The sequence below is a fragment of the Bos indicus genome, chromosome 24 (genome assembly GCF_029378745.1).
Source record: "Bos indicus isolate NIAB-ARS_2022 breed Sahiwal x Tharparkar chromosome 24, NIAB-ARS_B.indTharparkar_mat_pri_1.0, whole genome shotgun sequence".
Taxonomy (NCBI): Eukaryota; Metazoa; Chordata; class Mammalia; order Artiodactyla; family Bovidae; genus Bos; species Bos indicus.
Window position 1 is genome coordinate 38,149,872 of NC_091783.1, and position 19,402 is coordinate 38,169,273.

At 42.9% G+C, this 19,402-nt stretch overlaps 1 protein-coding gene across 11 annotated transcripts in view; it reads right to left on the minus strand.

Moving 5' to 3' along the window:
- DLGAP1 (DLG associated protein 1) overlaps positions 1 to 19,402 on the minus strand; it is a 781,268-nt gene that overhangs the window by 219,999 nt on the left and 541,867 nt on the right. For 7 of the 11 annotated variants that reach the window (XM_070778877.1, XM_070778878.1, XM_070778879.1 and 4 more), the window contains one exon: positions 5,783 to 5,997. In XM_070778877.1, the coding sequence (XP_070634978.1) occupies positions 5,783 to 5,997 (215 nt within the window). Of the gene's footprint in view, positions 1 to 5,782; positions 5,998 to 13,492; positions 13,607 to 19,402 lie in introns of all 11 variants that reach the window. The other 4 variants (XM_070778884.1, XM_070778885.1, XM_070778886.1 and 1 more) reach the window with 1 other exon arrangement.

Consider the following 19,402-nt stretch of genomic DNA (forward strand, 5'->3'; position numbering starts at 1 on the left):
TGTCCTCGTCTCTTGCTATAGAACTGCTCTTTAGAAAAGGCAGTTTGGATCCTGCACTGTCCCTGCAATGATCACAGCCTCAGAGAGGAAGGAACTATGTATCTTTAAGGGAGCTGAAGGAATGAAAGGGAATTTAGATGCTTTTTAGAGAGAAGGAATGGAAAGTGTAAAACACAGGAGAGAGATTTCCATTTTAATTAGGTTCTAAGTGCCTGATCGAGGGCTCACATTAGCTTTGTTTTATCGCTGCAACTCCATACATGAGGCTTTCCCCATTTCACAAATGAGGAATCTCTGTCCTAGGAAGATTCAGTAAGTCGTCCATGGTTACACATCAACTAGCTGTCAGAGCAAAGATGTGAGGCCCAGAGTTGAAAGCAGAAAGAATAAAGAGCTGATTGGAATAATGGAGTTCACCAAGACTGCTGAGGTGAGCAAAAGATACGACAGTGGGTCCAAATGGAGGAGAAAAGGAAATCCAACTGGGTGCCCAGGAAAAGGAGCCACTCAAAGCACACTGGGAGAATGCAGAGCAGATTGAGGGAGGTGCCAGAGGCTGCAGTGAAGTGAGTTCTGACCTGCAAGTGCAAACAGGCTGATGTGCAGCTGAAAGAGGAAGGGCCTTGAGAGTATCTTGACTCAGGCTTGCCCTGGGGTGAAGAGAAGAAGGACCGAATGACCAAAGGATTGAGGAGATTCAGAGTTAAGTAGGCATTGTTTGATGTTTCCTGATAGCTCAGTTGGTAAAGAATCTGTCTTCAATGCAGGACACCCCGGTTCGATTCTTGGGTCGGGAAGATCCCCTGGAGAAGGGATAGGCTACACACTCTAGTATTCTTGGGCTTTCCTCGTAACTTAGCTGGTAAAGAGTCTGCCTGCAATGTGGGAGACCTGGGTTCAATCCTTGGGTTGGGAAGATCCCCTGGAGAAGGGAATGGCTACCCATTTGAGTATTCTGGCCTAGAGAATTCCATGGACTGTATAGTCCATGGGGTCACAGGGTAGGACATGATGGAGCGACTTTGACTTTCTTTCTGGCTGATGTGAGTCCTGGTTTCCGCTTTGTGGAGCCTGCGTTCCACTCCCTGGAACAACTTCCCTGGTCCTTGTCCATGTTGTTCCGCTCCGTGGGAGAGTCCTCCATTTCTGTTGTCCTGTATGACCACATCCAAAGTACACATTAGGAAATATTGGCTCCTTGGAGCCAATAGACATTTTAGGACGTCTCTCTTTACTGTGTCTTTTCATTGTGATTCTTTGGGAAGTAGGTCCTCTCAAGATCATCACAGTCAACTTCTTTTTTTTTTAAAATAATTTAAAAAATTTATTTTTTGGCTGTTCTGGGTCTTTGTTGCTGCGTGGGCTTTTTTTTTCTAGTTGCAGCAAGCGGGGGCTGCTCCCTAGTGGTGGTGTGCGGCTTCTCATTGCGGTGGCTTCTCCTGGTGCAGGGCACGGGCTTCAGTAGTTGCGGCATGTAGGCTCAGTAGCTGTGGTGCACAGGCTTAGTTGTCCGTGGCATGTGGGATCTTCCCATATCAGGGGTAGAAACTCTGTCTCCTGCGCTGGCAGGTGGATTCGTCACCACTGAACTACTAGGGAAGCCACACACTCAACTTCTTACCTGCTGGTTCCAGTGAGTTCCGTGTAGCAGGCATCGTACTCGTAGACCCCTTGGAGATGCAATGACCATCGCTGTCCTGTTTGTTTGCCTTCTTACCCTCATGCCTCTCTATCTTATGTACTCTCAGCTTACCAACCTATCAACTGCTCTTCTCTGAAGCATTTTAATCTAGTTAAAAATATTTACTTAATTTTATCCTCATTCTAAATCATCCGATTCCACTCAAAGCATGAATAATGAAGGAAGGGAGTCATGTCCTTTTTTTATTTTTAACTTAAAAAATATATATTTATTTACTTTTCGTTGAACTGGGTCTTCGTCATGGCACCTGGGCTTTCTCGAGTTGTGGTTCATGGGGGTTACTCTCTAAATAAATGCAGTGTGTGGGCTTCTCACTGCAGGGGCTTCTCTTGTGGAGCACGGGCTCAAGAACTCGGGATCAGTAGTTGTGATGCATGGGCTTAGTCGCCCCAGCGAATGTGGAATCTTCCTGGACCCATGTCCCTTGCATTGGCAGGCAGATTCTTAACCACTCGACCACCAGGGAAGTCTGGGGCCATGTTCTTGATTTGAACATTGCCACACGGGATAGTTTTCATCCTATTTTCTTCATTCAAGTGCTTTCTCAGATTTACCTTTTAAAAACTGGATTGAGATAATTGCTTCTTCCAGTCACACAAGTCCACAAATGTCTGCTGCTGCTGCTAAGTCGCTTCAGTCGTGTCTGACTCTGTGTGACCCCATAGACAGCAGCCCGCCAGGCTCCCCCGTTCCTGGGATTCTCCAGGCAAGAACACTGGAGTGGGTTGCCATTTCCTTCTCCAATGCATGAAAGTGAAAAGTGAAAGTGAAGTCACTCAGTTGTGTCCGACTCAGCGACCCCGGGACTGCAGCCTACCAGGCTCCTCAGTCCATGGGATTTTCCAGGCCCACAAATGTCTAGACTCTTCTTATTCTCTTTCATTACTACTTGTATCATAACCAATTCTTTTCCGAGTCTATTTAAAAGCATGGAACACTGTTGAAGGCTGCCAAGAGCAACTGACACATTCTGTTAACAATATGTTTTGCAACAACTTTCCCTAGAGTTAGAGTTCATTTGTTACCTCATCCACCTTCCACGTTCTAGAAAATAATTTACCAAATGACTCACCACTGCATAACATGGATCAGTATGTACCAGCCTCTGATAATTACCTTGCTTCCTGCTACCAAATCCTATAATCAGTCATATGTTTTAGTTTATTTTGTTGTTACATGAGTACCCCATTCCTAGTACCAATTTACTTATAAGTTAGGATAGGCCAAGTTTGGCTCTGTTGATAAACAATCGCAAATCGCCCAAGTTTACTTCTTGCTCACAACTTCATTTCTTGGACCTGTTTCTTTTGTCCATACCATGAGCTGGCAGGAGGCTCTGTCCATTGCATTCACTCAGATACCCAGAAAGACAGAAGGGTCAATCGGTGCTCCTAAGGTCCTTGAATCAGAAAAGTGGACCCAGGGAGTAGGGCCACACTTCCTGGAAGTGATACACAGCACTTCTGTTCAAATTTCATCGCTAAAGCCATGTACACGACCACACTGATTTCAAAGAGGCAGAGAAGTGCAACATTGCCACGTGCCCAGAAAAGGAGAGCTGGGTATACATGGTGAACAGTAAAAATAATGGTACCGTGAAGCCATTCCCCCAGAGAAGGCAATGGCACCCCACTCCAGTACTCTTGCCTGGAAAATCCCATGGACGGAGAAGCCTGGTGGGCTGCAGTCCATGGGGTTGCTAAGAGTTGGGCACGACTTAGCGACTTCACTTTCACTTTTCACTTTCATGCATTGGAGAAAGAAATGGCAATCCACTCCAGTGTTCTTGCCTAGAGAATCCCAGGGACAGAGGAGCCTAGTGGGCTGCCGTCTATGGGGTCGCACAGAGTCGGACACGACTGAAGCGAGTTAGCAGCAGCAGCAGAAGCCATTCCTCACAATATACCCCAGGAATGCCATCTCCTTTTGCATCTGTTCATTCAAAAAAGACTTACGACAGCATGTTGCTCAGGAGCACAGGCTCTGAGGTGAGATGATCTGGATTCAAAACCACAGCTCTGTCGCTTCTAGAGGGCTACTGTGGGAAAGTTATCTAACTGTTCTGTGTCTCAATTTTGTTGTCGGTTTTACATGGATGGTTATATATCCTACCTCAAGAGTAATTGTGAAGATTGGAAAAGACAGCATATGTGAAACACTTAGAACAGTGCCTCGCAATGATCAGTGCCCCTTTCACGTTAGCTGTGTGTGTGTGTGTGTGTGTGTGTGTGTGTGTGCACGCGCACGCGGACACACTCAGTTGTTCAGTCATGTCCAACTCATTGTGGCCCCGTGGACTGTAGGCTCCTCTGTCCATGGAATTTTCCAGGCAAGCATACTGCAGTGGGGTGCCATTTCCTACTCCAGGGGATCTTCCCAACCCACTGATCCAATTTGTGTCTCTTTTGTCTCCTGCATTGGCAGGTGGATTCTTTACCACTAGCACCACCTGGGAAGCGCATTCATATTCGTTAGTTATTACATCATTATTACATCATTATTATGATTGCTGGCCACCTACTATGTGCTAAGCATTGGGATGTATCAGTAGTCAGGGTTTCTAGTAGGATAGAACTTACAATCTAATGGTGGAGAAGAGTAGAAGAAAGTTTCCATTATTTTCAGTCTTCCTCTCAAATTTAACCTCTCCCTGTTGGCTGTTATTTCTTCTTCCCAAGAACTCTGGCAGCACTCTGTTGAAACCTTTCTTAAGGTCATTATAACCTTCTCACACACTTTCCTATTTTCTCTGTACACCATGTCCAAGGGGGTTCAAATGTTAGGTAAAATGATTGTGGGGATTTTCCTAAGCTCTGAGCATGCACTATAGGAGGCACGGGTTCCATTCCTGGCTGGGAAATTAAGATCCCACGTGCCGTGCAGCATGACCAAATATAAAATAAAGATGACTGTGAAGCCTTTGTCACAACTCCAAGGAGGTGTAAGAAGTGCTACCTCACCAATACACAATCCCTCTATTCTACAGTGCCTCGATCAGTAGCTTCCTGGAGTCGCTTTACCTGTAGTTGTTGAGTTGAATTGTCATCTCACACCTGCCCCCCCCACCCCTTTGGCTGCATCTATGCTGGCTTAGACTCTTCACCCTCCCGCTTCAAGCCTTGCCTCTGAAGCCACGGTTCTCTGAAAGCTCCCTGTTCCTTCTGAATTCCACCGAGCATCGCTAGCCCACCTGGAGGCTGGGAACTCGGTCTGGCAGGTACATATTAGCGGGTTAAAAATACCAATGTAGCCATGCTTCATACTGTCATCCACCCTGAACATGAACGTATTTCCCTCTGTTCATCTGGGGAATCCCTTCTTCCTAGTTCTTTGGGGAGGAGGGGAGTGGCTGTAACAAACCAGCACTAGCTAGCTATTCCCTTCAGAACTGGAGAAGTGTTCTCTTCAATGGTCGTGTTAACTGCTTCGCATGCTTTCAAACTTATCTGTGAGCCCAAAGGAACCAATGAATAGGAAGTATATTTGATCATCCATCCTGATCACTAGGAATATATTCATTTGTTTTCAAGCCTTTTTTATTTTTACAAGATAATTGTGTACAACAGTTTACCAAGTGTTTTCAGTATCTGTCATTTGATTCTCCCAGTGGCCTCAGAAGGAACTCAGCATTTACTTTAAACAATACAGATAAACCACTAGGGACCATTGATCTACACTATTTTATCACTCAGTCGTCTGAAAAATTCAAGAGTTTTTTAAGGAAGCATTGCCCTGCAGATTTGATGGCTAAACAACCAACCAAGAGTGGGAATACACAGACACCCTCCTTGATGAGAACTCCTAATTCTCTTTAGAAGCCATTCTGGATTGTTGTAAACTCTTTTTGGAGGTTGGTGGTTCAGCTTATGCTTTATGCAAAACACACCTGGATGCCATGTCTTTGAAGGCACTGGGATGTATGTCAGACCCAAGGTCAGCACCAATAGACTATTCAATATACCATGCTGTTCCACCTGTGGGATGTTGTTTGCCACACTTACTCTAGAAGTTGTACGATTGGATCATAAGGGATAAAACAAGGAAGTGGGGTACCGGAAGTAGAGTATTGGAAACACTTACTTGAGAGTGGTGAGTTCTGTGAGGGATGGCTGAGTCGCCTTGAGATAGCTTTCTCTTCGCGCAGCCACTTTGGGAGAAGGCTTGGGGCTGGTGTCCGAGTCACCGCTGTCTTCATCTCCCATGGCCTTGATGTAGCTGCCGCTCCGCATTCTTCGGCAGGGGATTTCATCATCTTTACCTCTAGGGGTGTACCCTGTCCATTCATCCTGAGGGACCTATGCACATACAAAACAGAGAGTTCATTCTGTATAAAAGTCTACCTTCGGGGCTTCCCTGGTGGTACAGTGGCTAAGACTGCTTGCTCCCAAAGGTAGGGGGCCTGGGTTTGATCCCTGGTCAGGGAGCTAGATCCCACATGCCACAGCTACAGATCCTCCATGCCACAACTAAGACCCAGTGCAGCCAAATAAATAAATACACATAAATATTAAAAAATCGTTTATCTTCTTCTTTTCTTTCCTGACCTTGAATATGGGTAATGCCAGTAATTATTGAAAACTTTAGACATTAACTTTCAACAATAATATTTTACCATAATTAGTCTGCAAATATTTTCAATACATGCAAATACATGTCTCAATCTTTGAAAGAACCTGTGTACTAGGGAAAATTAGAGCCATCAGATTCACTTCTCAGTCTTCTCATGCTGAAAATAATAGGCATATACAGATGCCACTAGAGAGTGGTTTTATTTGAGCTTTTCAATGATTTGTTTTCATTTGTCATTGGAAATTCAAGAATGTTTCTGTTTTGTTGACATCTTTCCTGCGTCTTCCAACTCTAGCATCTTGTATCCAATCTTGCTTCCTCCCAAACCACTGGTCTACACCAGCTATGTTCACTTCCCAATCACCGATTCTTTCTGAATCCTCTTAATTTGGATTTAGCCTCTATAGGTTGCTTGACACACTTTTTGAAGGTTTCCAATGGTCTCCTCATGATAGCTTTCATGGCATTTTCTTAATTTTAATTTTTCTTGGCCTCTACACACACACACACACACACCCACACACCCACATACCCACACACATACCACCTCTTAAAGAGTTTTTCCCCTTCTGGCCTTCTGGTTACCCTACTTACCCGATTTAGCCACTACTTAGCTGTTCTTTTCCTCTTGCTTTGTTGGATCCTGCTCCAAGTCCCTAATTGTGAGGAACCCACAAGATAATGTTCTCAGTACATGGCTCATTTGTCTTTCTATTGGGTTGGCCAGAAGAGTTTCTTCAGTTAGTGAATATGTTGTTCAATAAAGTTCTGGGTGAAAATGAAAAATATGTCTTTTTATTTTTACTTAAAACCGAATGAACTTTTTGGCCCACCCAAAGCAATCATTTCCTTTGAGTTCATCAGGGCACCATCCTATGCCAGAAAGGCTTGTTTCTGACCTTATTTTTAGTTCTTAGGGCTTCCCTGGTAGATCAGATGGGTAAAAGAATCCACCTGCAATGCAGGAGACTTGTGACTGATTCCTGGGTTTGGGAAGATCCCCTGGAGAAGGGAATGGCTACCCACTCCAGTATTCTTGCCTGGAGAATTCCATGGACAGAGGAGCCTGGCGGGCTATAGTCCAGGGAGTTGCAAAGAGTCGGACACGATTGAGTGACTAAGCACAACACAGCACAGTTCATTGTGGATCCACACTAGGATCTCATTCCTCCTCCATTTGTTAAATAAAAAAGTATGTAACAATGGCTACTCTTTTTATCCATTAAGATATAATGAACAACCTATGAACTGTTCACAGAACAGGGCACAGGGCTTGATTAAAAGAGACCAGAAAACAAGGAGGCTGCCTCTTGCCCTCAACATGCTGATAATGGAGATAAGACAAAGCAGACAAAAGTTTGGGAACAGTTCCAAGTCAATGTGTTACCAAGCCTCAGATGTGGCCCCGTAAATGGAGTATGAGCTAAGGAGACACTGCAAACGGGAGTTATATAATGGTGATGGAGAAGGAGGATCCAGGAAGGGCTCCTAGAAGTGGCTACGTTGGCAATGAGAAGGTAAAAAAGTATTTAATATTTTCATGCTAACTGCCGAATTGGCCAAAAGTTCATCTGGTGTTTTCCATAACATCTTAACAAATGAACTTATTGGCCAACCCAATATTTACTGATTATCCATTAAATAATGCCGTGTTTCATTATTAACATTTAAGTATGCTATGCAGTTTGCTTATAGGATCTTATCTCATCAACACAAAAACTCTATTTTTTTGAATTTCTCAAATGGGAAGCAGAAGCTCAGAGGACTTAAGAAATCTGCCCGAGAACACACAGCTAAGAAATGGCAGCACTGGAATTCAAAGCATTTTTGGTTTAATTCAAAGATCAGAGTGTACTTAATCTAAAATTTATGATTCATAACATGGATTTTAAATCTAATAAAGTTGTGTTAATAATTTTGTGTTATTAAAATTAGTAAAATTGTCTACAATGTGTTAATGAAAGTGTCTACAATGACACATATGTACAGAGTAGACATAGATTTCTAAGTCATAGTTTCTAGGAACTGAGAATAGACATTCCACTGGGAAAAAAGCACTGTTCTTTCCTCCTTAACTCCTACATTTAACTGTTTTGAAAGCTTGCAATATCTAGAAACATCAGACTGAAGACATGCTACCATTCCTGGACCTGAAAACAGTGATTTGTAGGTTCTAATGCTGAGAACTACCAGCGAAGTTTGGTTAAGCTTTGTTATGCAGCTTCTCTTAACAAACTCAAGTCATGCGTCCTGTGTGCAGGCTCTATTCTAAATGCTTTAGAAGTGTTAACTCATTTGATCCACACAACTAAGGGTATTACGACTATTATCCCCATTTTACAAATGAGGAAAATGAGGTTAGGTAACTTGCCCAAAATCTCAGCTACAAAGGGGAAGCGTTCCAGTCCGACAGCTCCTATGTCTCGCCAAGACCGTATCTGACGCTGCCTTTCTGTCTCTGATCTCATGGTACCTACAGAACTGAACAACTATAGTCCCATGACACCTTCATCATCCATCATGCCTGATCCATTTGCCATTTATCAATTATGGTAGTAACAATGTAGAGTTCTTGCTTTTTTGAGCTAAAAAGCATCAACATCACCATGGCAACAGGGAGGCTTCTTAGGGAAATTATAAACGTTGAGAACAGTCTTGTTTTCCTTCTTTTGGCAGGTGAGTCACTGCAGAGATACGATCATATTCAGTACCTCATTGTTGGCTCAGTAATTACATTTTATAAATTAAGTTGGTACAGCTGAGGGTCATAGAGGATGCAGCCGACACTTGCAGTTTCTCAGCACTGATGCACAGCTTGTAAGCATGGCTCCCTGAAATACGTTAGAGACCAATGACACCTCATTAGCTCATATTGCTTATGAAACAAAACATGGCAAATTTTTCTTTAGGTAGTTTTTTTCCCAAAATTAGTTTATAGTAGAAACTTGGTCTTATACTAGAAACAGGCTACAATTGTTGCTAAGAGAACCAGCTGGGAAGTACTTAATGTGTATATATTTCAATTAAACATATTTTTCAAATGAGAACACCTAAAGAAGTTTATGGAAGTGATCTGCATGGGATGGATTTAAAAAATCAATACATTATTCATACACTGAGAGAAAACCTACAGTAAGTTATTACAATTTTACAATTATTACAATACATGTAAACTAATATAGAAACTAGCTCCAGGAAAAATGTAAGGAAATCTGAACATCAAGACTTTGGAGAAGAGAAATACTGTTGCTGAACAATCAGGGCCTGTAAAGTTGCTACAGTTGAGCCACTGCTTTTATTATGAGTCTCTTAAACTCAGAGGCAAAAGAGAGGCAGTGGTTGGTTACACACTAGTTTGTCTGGGGGCCCAGAGCATGAACTATGGGGTGCTTCAGCTACATTGTGATCTAGTCAAGGCTGCTGTGTCCTTCCGCGTCACTTGCATGGAGAGAAAAGCTTCAGGTAAATCCACGGAAAAAAACTAACTTTGCAGCTGTCTGAGAAGGTCTTCCTATTACTGGTCCTCATGGTGTACAAAATGGAAGTCTTTGTATTAATAACAAAGGGAAACTGGAGAAGACACAGGAGTGGCCTGGACACGTGTTGATGACAGGCAAGCCAGACGTCCTGATTGCCTGCACGAGCTTGGCGGGGCAGTTAGATCCAGCAAATGTTAAAAGAAATTGCAATAAGTGGTGCATGCATGCATGCTAAGTTGCTTCCATCATGTCCGACTCTTTGCGACCCCATGCACTATAGCCCACCAGGTTCCTCGTCCATGGGATTCTCCAGGCAAGAATTCTGGAGTGGGTTGCCATGCCCTTCTCCTGATAAAAGTTAAGAGTTTAACAATAGTTATGGGTTAGAGAGAAGGAGGATTATTTGTTTTTAAATGCAAATGTTTAAGCACAAAACTGCAATGGAGAACTTTATTTTTGAGAGAACAAAATGAGGATTAGTGCACATTTTTCTGTTTTAGAGATAGCCAGACTATACCTTAAACCACATGTCATGGTTCAGGAGGACAGAGGACCTATCTCTGACAAGGAATGACCATACCTAGCTGCTGTCATCCTCTAAGTACAGAATAAAGATGCTTTCTAAGTTGAAATAGTGTCATGGGCAGTGAATGATGGGCCTTTGTAATGCAACAAGAGAAAATTATTTTTAAAATCTCACATATATGAAAATTATATAACATATTATTGTATTATATATATATCTCCTATAGTAAAAATTATCTCTCCTAAATTGGCCTACCATCTCAAAAACATATTTATCTCTCTTCTAAGATCTTTGGAAGTGGACCATTCCTGTGACACTGCCAATTTTTTTTTTAGGCTTCCCAAAACTCAGTTGAAATAGTGTGTTACTAGTTCCAGGAGACCTGTGAGCTAAAGTATAATAACCTAGAGGTCCTTAGAAAATCTCCTCCCACAAAGTGGTATCATTCAAGGTAATTTCTTCTTTCTTTTTTTTTTTGGTAATTTCTTCTTTCTGAATGTCTCAAACTCTTGGCTGATTTTTTTTGGGGGGGTAGTGGTTATCTCATCCCCCCTTGGTTAATAGAATCTCCATTCTGAATAGACAAGGTACTTCCACTTTTACCCTTCCTCCACTTTCCCCTAAGCTCCAAATGCCCAGGTTTACTGAATCCAAGATACCAGTGCAAGCTCCTCAATATTTTCTGTATCACTAAGAAAGAAAGAAATACCACCAATTAAACTGACACTCTATAGATTACATGATACATTCCAATATCAAAGATGCTAAAATGTGAAAAAATATGGAGCTCAGAAAGCAATCCAACAGCCCTTTAAAGAATATGTACAAAATAAGAATAAGAATGGGTGTATTCTGAGTTAGTGATGATAGGATGTAATATTCATATTTCATAGTGATCAGATTAATAACAATTAGCATTCATTTATGTCATGCTTTTGCAAAAAAACATAAGTTTACACAGTCTCATGACCATTTTAACTTTGAACATTATAGCTCATGACATTATAAGCCTTGAAGGATAAGGAGAGTAAATATTATAATCTCAGTTTATGAAATAAAGAAACTGAAGTCCAGAGGGGTTGTAGTTCATTCAGAGAGACACCGTGCCCAAGGAGGGGTCTGCTGTACACAGTCCAGAGATTTTTTTTTTCCCCTCTATATTTAGATCTTGGCTGCTTTGGGAGGAACAGTTGTCATTCTGTGCGCCTGTGTGCTTCAGTCATGTCTGACTCTCTGTGGCCCCATGGACTGTAGCCCACCAGGCTCCTCTGTCCATGGGATTTTCCAGGCAAGAATACTGGAAGGGGTTGCCATTTTCTCCTCTAGGGGATCTTCCTGACTCAGGGATCGAACCCACATCTCCTGCGATTCTTTACCACTGAGCCACCTGGAAAGCCCCCAGTTGTCATTTTATGATCATCTGAAGAACACATTTCAGATAAGACAACAACTTCCGAGAGTTTTAAACTCTCTCTGGAGGAAAAAAAAAATCATAAACAAAGAATTACATGCCTTGAAATTAAAGCTGTAAGAAATACTATTGTAGACATGGAAAGGCTTACTTTAATAGGCCCTTCCAATGTGCATGGGGTTTGGCTGAGCTGCTGTCATAGAGTCTAACTCAATGTAGACAGAGTCAGACATTCTGTGCCAGCGATGGGCTGGAAGACGATGGCTGGGAGATGAAGCCATGTGCGAGTGACTCCTCGAGAGTGGATTATCTCAGGATGGGAAGTTGGATGGTGTGGTTTGGGGTGATGGAAATGCGTGAGATTTGGGGAAATCTGAGAGCCACAAAAGGAATGCAGACACTTAGAAAGCCGGGACAGCTGAAATAGAGCATGTATCCTGAAATATACCAGGGGAAGCTGGGGCCATTCTGTGAGCAGTTCTGGACTGTAGAGAATGGGGAGGAAAACGCATAAACCTAAGACAGAGGTGAATTTAAAGCAAGTTTCTATTTCATTAGGGACCAAAGAAGCTGGAATAGATAACTCTGTCATTTGGTTCATTAGGTAGAAATAAAGACGATATAGCAAGAAAGAGCTGTGATTAAAATGGTGGGTGTCAATAATAGGCTTATCTTTGCAAGGCTACCCTTTATCGGTTGTTGATTTCTTCAACAATTGTGCATTTCAATTAAAGAGTCAAATAAGGGCATGTGGCTATGGCTGAGGGGGGTCGACCTGTTTGACCTTTCCTGAGCCTGATGAGGAAAGGTAAACATGAGAAGAGCCTGTACTTAGGAAAGGAGAGCTGAGGACCTGATATTTATGGAATAATCTTGCATTCTAGCGTAATCTCAAAGGGCTGGAGCTGATACCTTGTGACTCTATTTTAATCCCTCTAGCTGTCCTATGAAACAGACGCTCCCATTTCCACCTTACTGCTGCAAAACTGAGACTCAAAAAGCTGGACTGACCTGCCCAAGGTCATCATCAAAATAGGAATCTGCATCTCTCTGATGCCAAAGCTTTGAGTGTATCCCCCCGCCTCTGAGGAAGGCATGTTGATTGAGTGCGTGAACAAATAAACTTAAAAAAATGGAGTTCGTGCTCCCACGCTCTGTACTTTTCCAAAAATGTACAAAAAAAAAAAAAAAAAAAAAGTGACTATTAAAATAAGCATACAGGGACTTCCCTGGTGGTCCAGTGGTTGGGACTTCACCTTTCGGAGCGGGGGGAGTGGGTTTGATCCCTGCACTGGGAGCTAAGCTCCCACATGCCTGTGGCCAAAAGGTAGAAGCTAAAAAATTCAATGGTAAAAAAATTCAATTAAGACTTCAAAAAATGGTTTACATCAAGAAAAAAATCTTAAAAAAATAAGCACACATATTATCTAATCCCTAACTGGCTAGCACAGATAAAAGTTTTAAAATAATAATAAAATAATAAGCGTGGAACGTAATTATGAGATAAAGCAGCGTTGCTTCTTCACCATTTTGTGGTGCCTTTACCAATGATTGTTATCGATTTTTTCGGGGAACCAGAACACCTGCATGATGGCCACATTTCGGGGAATCAGAACACCTCCAGGACGGCCACACTCTCAAGGGTGTTATGGGGGCCTCCAAGCACTCCGGTAGCTTTTCAGCATTTGTAAGAAGACTTCGCCCTGGGTTTCAGGGTCCAGCCTTGCTCTGTACTCTGTACGGAAATGGCTGGGATGCACTGGCCTTCTAAGCACTTTTAGTGAGCTCTCAGATTCCCTACTCACTCTGCTCCTTTGCATCTTCTTTGCAGCTGGGAGAACTGCCTTCCTGCTCCACACAGCTTTCAACTTGACAAATGCGACTTGGCATAAATGTCCCTGTAGCCTTTTTAGCTTGCTCTTCTCAGAGCAAAAGCAGGGAAAAAAAAAGAGCAAGAATAGGAAAATTACAATTACACAATGTGTAGATCCCAAGGCCTGATTGGTGTTTTGCAAGCAGATTTCCCTGGCAACCGCCCTTTCCAACTCCCCTTGCAGCCCGAAGCTGGTGTAAAACTTAGTTTGCTTCCAGATTGCCTAAAAAATTACCTTTTAAGGACAGGAGTAAATACCTACCTCTTTTTTTCCCCTGGGTAAAATTCTTTTTTTTTTAAACTTTTTATTTTGTATTGGGGAATAGCCCATTAACGGTGTTGTGACAGTTTCAGGTGGACAGCAAAGGCACTCAGCCATACATACACATGTATCCATTCTCCCCCAAACTCTTTATCCCATACAGGCTGCCACATAACACTGAGCAGAGTTCCCAGTGCTGTACATTAGTACTAGTTCCCTGTGCTGTTGGTTATCCATTTAAAATACAGCAGTGTGTACATGTCCATCCCAAACTCCCTAACTCTCTCTTCCACTCATCCTTTCCTTGCAGCGACCAAAAGTTCATTCTCTAAGTCTGTGAGTCTCTTTTCTGTTTTGCAAGTAAATTCATTTGTATCATTTCTTTTTAGAACTCCACATATAGGGTTAATACCCTTTGCCACGTCTTTTTCCAAATAACCTTTTTTATAGTTACTTTTTAAAATTAAAAAAAAAATTTAACAGTGTTGTGTTGCTTTCTGCCATACAACAACACAGATGCCCTTGAATAGAACTTTGTAATAGTGCTTTTCGATGGTAATTCACTCACTGTTACCCTACAGAGCCGGTCTCACCTGTGAACATTTACAGGTATCTACAGGGTACCATGCACCAGAGCAGGTGCCAGGGAGATACTCCAAAAACATTTTAGAAAACACAGTCTGGTCTCAAAGGGGTTGACAAGTTTTAAGTGGATCCGACAAATCTGGGGATGGATGAAAGAAAAGAGTAAAAACAGCTTTAAAACAAATCAAGCTGGGTTGAGTATTATATTTTAGTGCCTCTGTGTTGCCTACTGGGCTTATATTCAATAGTTCGTATCAATCCTCTTCTTGGTGGTAAAACTGTTCTTTGGAGTTGAATGGATCTGTGCAAAGTACATGCCGCTGGGAAATGGGTCTGCAGGAGAAATACAGAGGGGCAAGGTCTGTGAGCCCTCAAAGGAGGGGAAGGAGCCACTGCTCTTTGGGAGCCGGTAGAAAATATTACCAATATTTGATGTCAAAGCAGGTACGATCCGGGAAGACCCTTGTGATACCATAGCAAGAAAGTGACTACAATACAGTATACACTGGTATGATATGAGGACAGGGGAGGACAATGAATTTTTATTCACTGCCCACCCTGTATTTCGACTGTAGTGAACATCTGTGGGTTTTGCGACCCTGGGTTTGCTACTTCTGATTTTTGTTGTCACATCCCCATGGTTTTGCTTGGGGGAAACCTTGCTCCCTCCATGTGTCCACGTGTTTCAGGAGTAGCAGAAGAGCTGGCTTATCATGTCCTCCAGCACTACGGCTCGTCTCAGGGCTGAGTGTGTGGCCTCAGCCTGTTCAATCAGCAAGCACCTCTGGACCTTGGCTTGGGACCTGGGACAAAGATGTTTCCTCTCCTTCAGTGCATCTGTGGGGGAGCAATAGGCCTTAGGACCTGCTGGTAGCCATTTTATAACCCCTGCTACACAAACTTTCTCTCACGTAATATTATACAAAACTCCAGTGTTGTTATTCATTACATTGAAAAGATGATAAAATTGAGACTTACTGCTATTAAATAACGTACTCTAAATTTTACAGCTAGTAAATCATAGAATTGAAAGCCACATTTGTCTCACTCAAATTTCTATGCTCTTTTCATCATATCATTCTGCTGACTGCAAGTTTCAAAACTTAGTAGTTTTCCATTAAACATAAAACTCAAGCATTAAGTTGCTAGGGGATACAATGCTATAACTTTTTTTTTCTTTTTTTGCTAAGTGGCATTCAGAGGTAAAGAACTCGCCTGCCAATACAGGAGATGTCAGAGATTCAGGTTCAATCCCTGGGTCAGGACGATCCCTTGGAGGAGGGCATGGCAACCCACTCCAGTATTCTAGCCATGGATGGAGGAGCCTGGGAGGCTGCAGTCCATAGGGTTGCAAAGAGTCGGACATAACTGAAGCAACTTAGCACGTGCAGAATCTTAGTTCCTTGTCTAGGGATTAAACCCATGTCCCCTGCAGTGGAAGTGTGGAGGCTTAACCACTGGACCGCCAGAGAAGTCCCCAGTGCTATAACATTTTGAAACCCATGACAGATGGTGACAGTTGCTTGAAAGAACCAAAAGGCTTTCAAAAGTAATGTTCACAGAACGCCCATCACCCAGCAATAATAGCTGGCTACAAGTTTTAGTGAAATATGAGCAAGAACACAGACATTTTAATAGATAGCAAGATAAAAACAATAGAGGGTTTAGGTCTATAATAAATATGTTATATTTAGTTTCACTGACTGTATAGAAGATAAGCTAATTTAGAGCCCTGTCTTAGTTTTTAAAGCAACCATTCACTGCTAACATGTCTTTCTGACATACTGGAGGCATGTCTACTGGGTGGCATGGCTAGTTGAGCCATCATCTTTTTCCATTATTTTTGCAGTCACTAGTGTGTAGGTGTCTGTGCTACATAGTTCCATAAATTGAATCCTCTGAGGTAAACCAGAATTCTGTGTCTGTTGTTCAGAAGCAGAGATATGGGTAGAAGGTTAGTAATCTTCCTCCGGGGGTTAATAGAAGCCCAGGTGTAGAAAAACCATCCATCAAAACTGAACTTTAGTGTTGGCTAAATTTTTATAAATTTCCCAGCACATATGGAGACCCCATGTGTGCTTTCTAAGTCACTTCAGTCATGTCTGACTTATGCGACCCAATGGACTGTAGCTTGCCAGGCTCCTCTGTCCATGGGGATTCTCCAGGCAAGAATACTGGAGTGGGTTTCCATGGCCTCCTCCAAGGGATCCTCTCAACCTAAGGATTGAACCCATGTCTCTTAAGTCTCCTGCACTGGCAGGCAGGTTCTTTACCACTAGTGGCACCTGGGAAGCCCATGGAGAACCCAGTCCTTGTCAAATGCTAGGAGCATGGATCTTTTCCCTGAGAACTTCAGTTCAGTTCAGTTGCTCAGTCATGTCTGACTCTTTGTGACCCCATGGACTGCAGCACACCAGGCCTCCCTGTCCATCACCAAATCCCAGAGTTTACTCAAACTCATGTCCATTGAGTCAGTGATGCCATCCAACCATCTCGTCCTCTGTTGTCCCCTTCTCCTCCTGCCTTCAATCTTTCCCAGCATCAGGGTCTTTTCCAATGAGTCAGTTCTTCACATCAGGTGGCCAAAGTATTGGAGTTTCAGCTTCAGCATCAGTCCTTCCAATGAATATTCAGGACTGATCTCCTTTAGGATGGACTGGTTGGATCTCCTTGCAATCCAAGGGACTCTCAAGAGTCTTCTCCAACACCACAGTTCAAAAGCATCAATTTTTCAGTGTTCAGCTTTCTTTATAGTCCAACTCTCACATCCACACCCTCAGAACTCTCACACCCTTAGAACTTAAAGTCTGATAATCTTGGGAACAAATGTTAGAGCCCATTTACAGTCTATGAAATATCAAGTCTATCATTTCCAGTATTAATATTTTACTTCAAAATTATGAGTTTTGAATTGAATTTCAGCAAATATTTTTCTTTAGCATAAATTTGGGGACACTAAGTTTCTCACATGAGGCTATAAATTATTACACTTGTGAATAATTCACTTAGCTATTTGACATCTATTTTTTAAAAAACTCAATAGATTTAAGAAGAGATCCAAGTAGACATTTTCTGCTTTTTACCGCTATTTTCTGGTTAGTACTCCGTCTTGGTGCTGTTTGGACTTTTTATTACAAGTTACAGTTACAACACCTCAAAGTCTAATGCATTCAAATGAGCCAAAATAGAATGTTCCCCTTCTGAGTACCGTTCACTGTAATATAACGATATCATCATCTTTCAAATTACGTGAATCTAGAAAGAATCGAATATTCTAAGTGTCCTTTGCACACGTGTTACACAAAGTATTCCACTTCCATCATCATTGGATGGGAAAATGGTCTCCCGAGGATCTGCTCTTTAAGCCTGTACTTCAACCCATGTCCTCCAGGCAGCAAAGATATCTAGAACTAATAGGAGTTGTCGCTGAGGCCTGTGCACAGATAAGAGTGGTGGATACATCCATCCAACAGCTACCTCAACCTGGATTTCCAAACTAGCTCAAGGTCCACTGAAAGGGCATGTTCCACCTGGAGTACTCATTGCAGGGTTTGAGGTAAGGTTTCTTAAAGCAAACTTTATGATGGTGCTCTTTTCTTTTGCTTAGTGGTTAAGCTGGAGGTAAAAGTACCATTTCTTCTGTGACTTTTTTCAAAATGCTGTGAAAGTATTCATTCACTTATCGAATGCATGTTTATTCTTCAGTGCACATTACTGTGAAATAGGTGCTGTTTATCCACTCTGGACATGGCAATGTATAAACAGAAAAATAATCTGCCTTCGTGGGGAACGAGGAAAATGGACATTGATAAGATAAAATGTAAGTTAGATGGAGTGTGCTATGGAGGAACAGGAAGCTGGGGAGGGGACCAGGGGGTGCCTGTGAAGGAGGGAGCCTGGCAGGATATGCAGTATTGAAGGGTGTGCATGGTCATGGAAGGTCTCACCGAGAAAGTGGACCTCAGGGTAAAGATCAGGTAGGATTGGGGGATTAGCCCTGAGGTCTGCAGGATGAGCGCTTGAGGATGAAAGAAGTGTGAAGGTCCTGAGGGGAGGCCAGGTGGGTGGAGTGGAGGGAGAGGAGACGGAAGGTGAGCACAGTTGTGCGTGATGACCCACAGGCAGGAGAGGGGTGCAGTTCACGTGGGCTTTGTAGGCCACAGTGACCACTGTGGCTTTGATGCAGGGTGAGATGGGAAGAGATTGGAGGCTTTGATGAGAGATGGACACACTCTGGCTTAAAAGGACCACTTCAGGTGCTGGTTGAGAATAGCTAGAGGAGGGTATGGGCTGATAGGGTCAGAGGGACAGTGTGTGGGGGTCATGCATTGATCCAGACTACAGTGGAGGTAGAGGCGGGTGTGGTGATAGGGAGAAGATAAGATAGGGCTGGTGGTGGTTTTTTTTTTTTTTTTAATACTTTTACTTCTTTCTGGCTGTGCTGGGTCTTCCTTGCTGTGCAGGCTTTTCTCTAGCTGTGGCCAGCGAGGGCTCTTTGTTGCAATGCGTTGGCTTCTCATTGTGGTGGCTTCTCTTGTTGCTGAGCATGGGTTATATGGCATGTGGGCTTCAGTAGTTACAGTTCGCAGGCTCTAGAGCACAGGCTCAACAGTTGTGGTGCCCAGCTCAGTTGCTCTGTGGCATGTGGGGTCTTCCTGGAAAAGGGATTGAACCTGTATCTCTTGCATTGGCAGCCAGATTCTTTACCACTGAGCCAACAGGGAAGCCTACCAGTAGGTTTCTTAATGATGATTTGGATATGGGATTGAGGGTAGGAGGAGTTATGAATGTGTGCTATGGAGAAACAGGAAGCAGGGGAGGGGACCAGAGGGTGTCTGTGGAAGAGGGAGCCTGGCAGGCTGTGCAGTATTGAGGGGTGTGCATGGTCACGAAAGGTCTCATCGAGAAAGTGAGTTACGAATACTCCAAGGGTTTTGGCCTCATCAGTGGATGGATTGAATTCCCATTAGCTGAGATGAGGTGGCCTAAGGGATG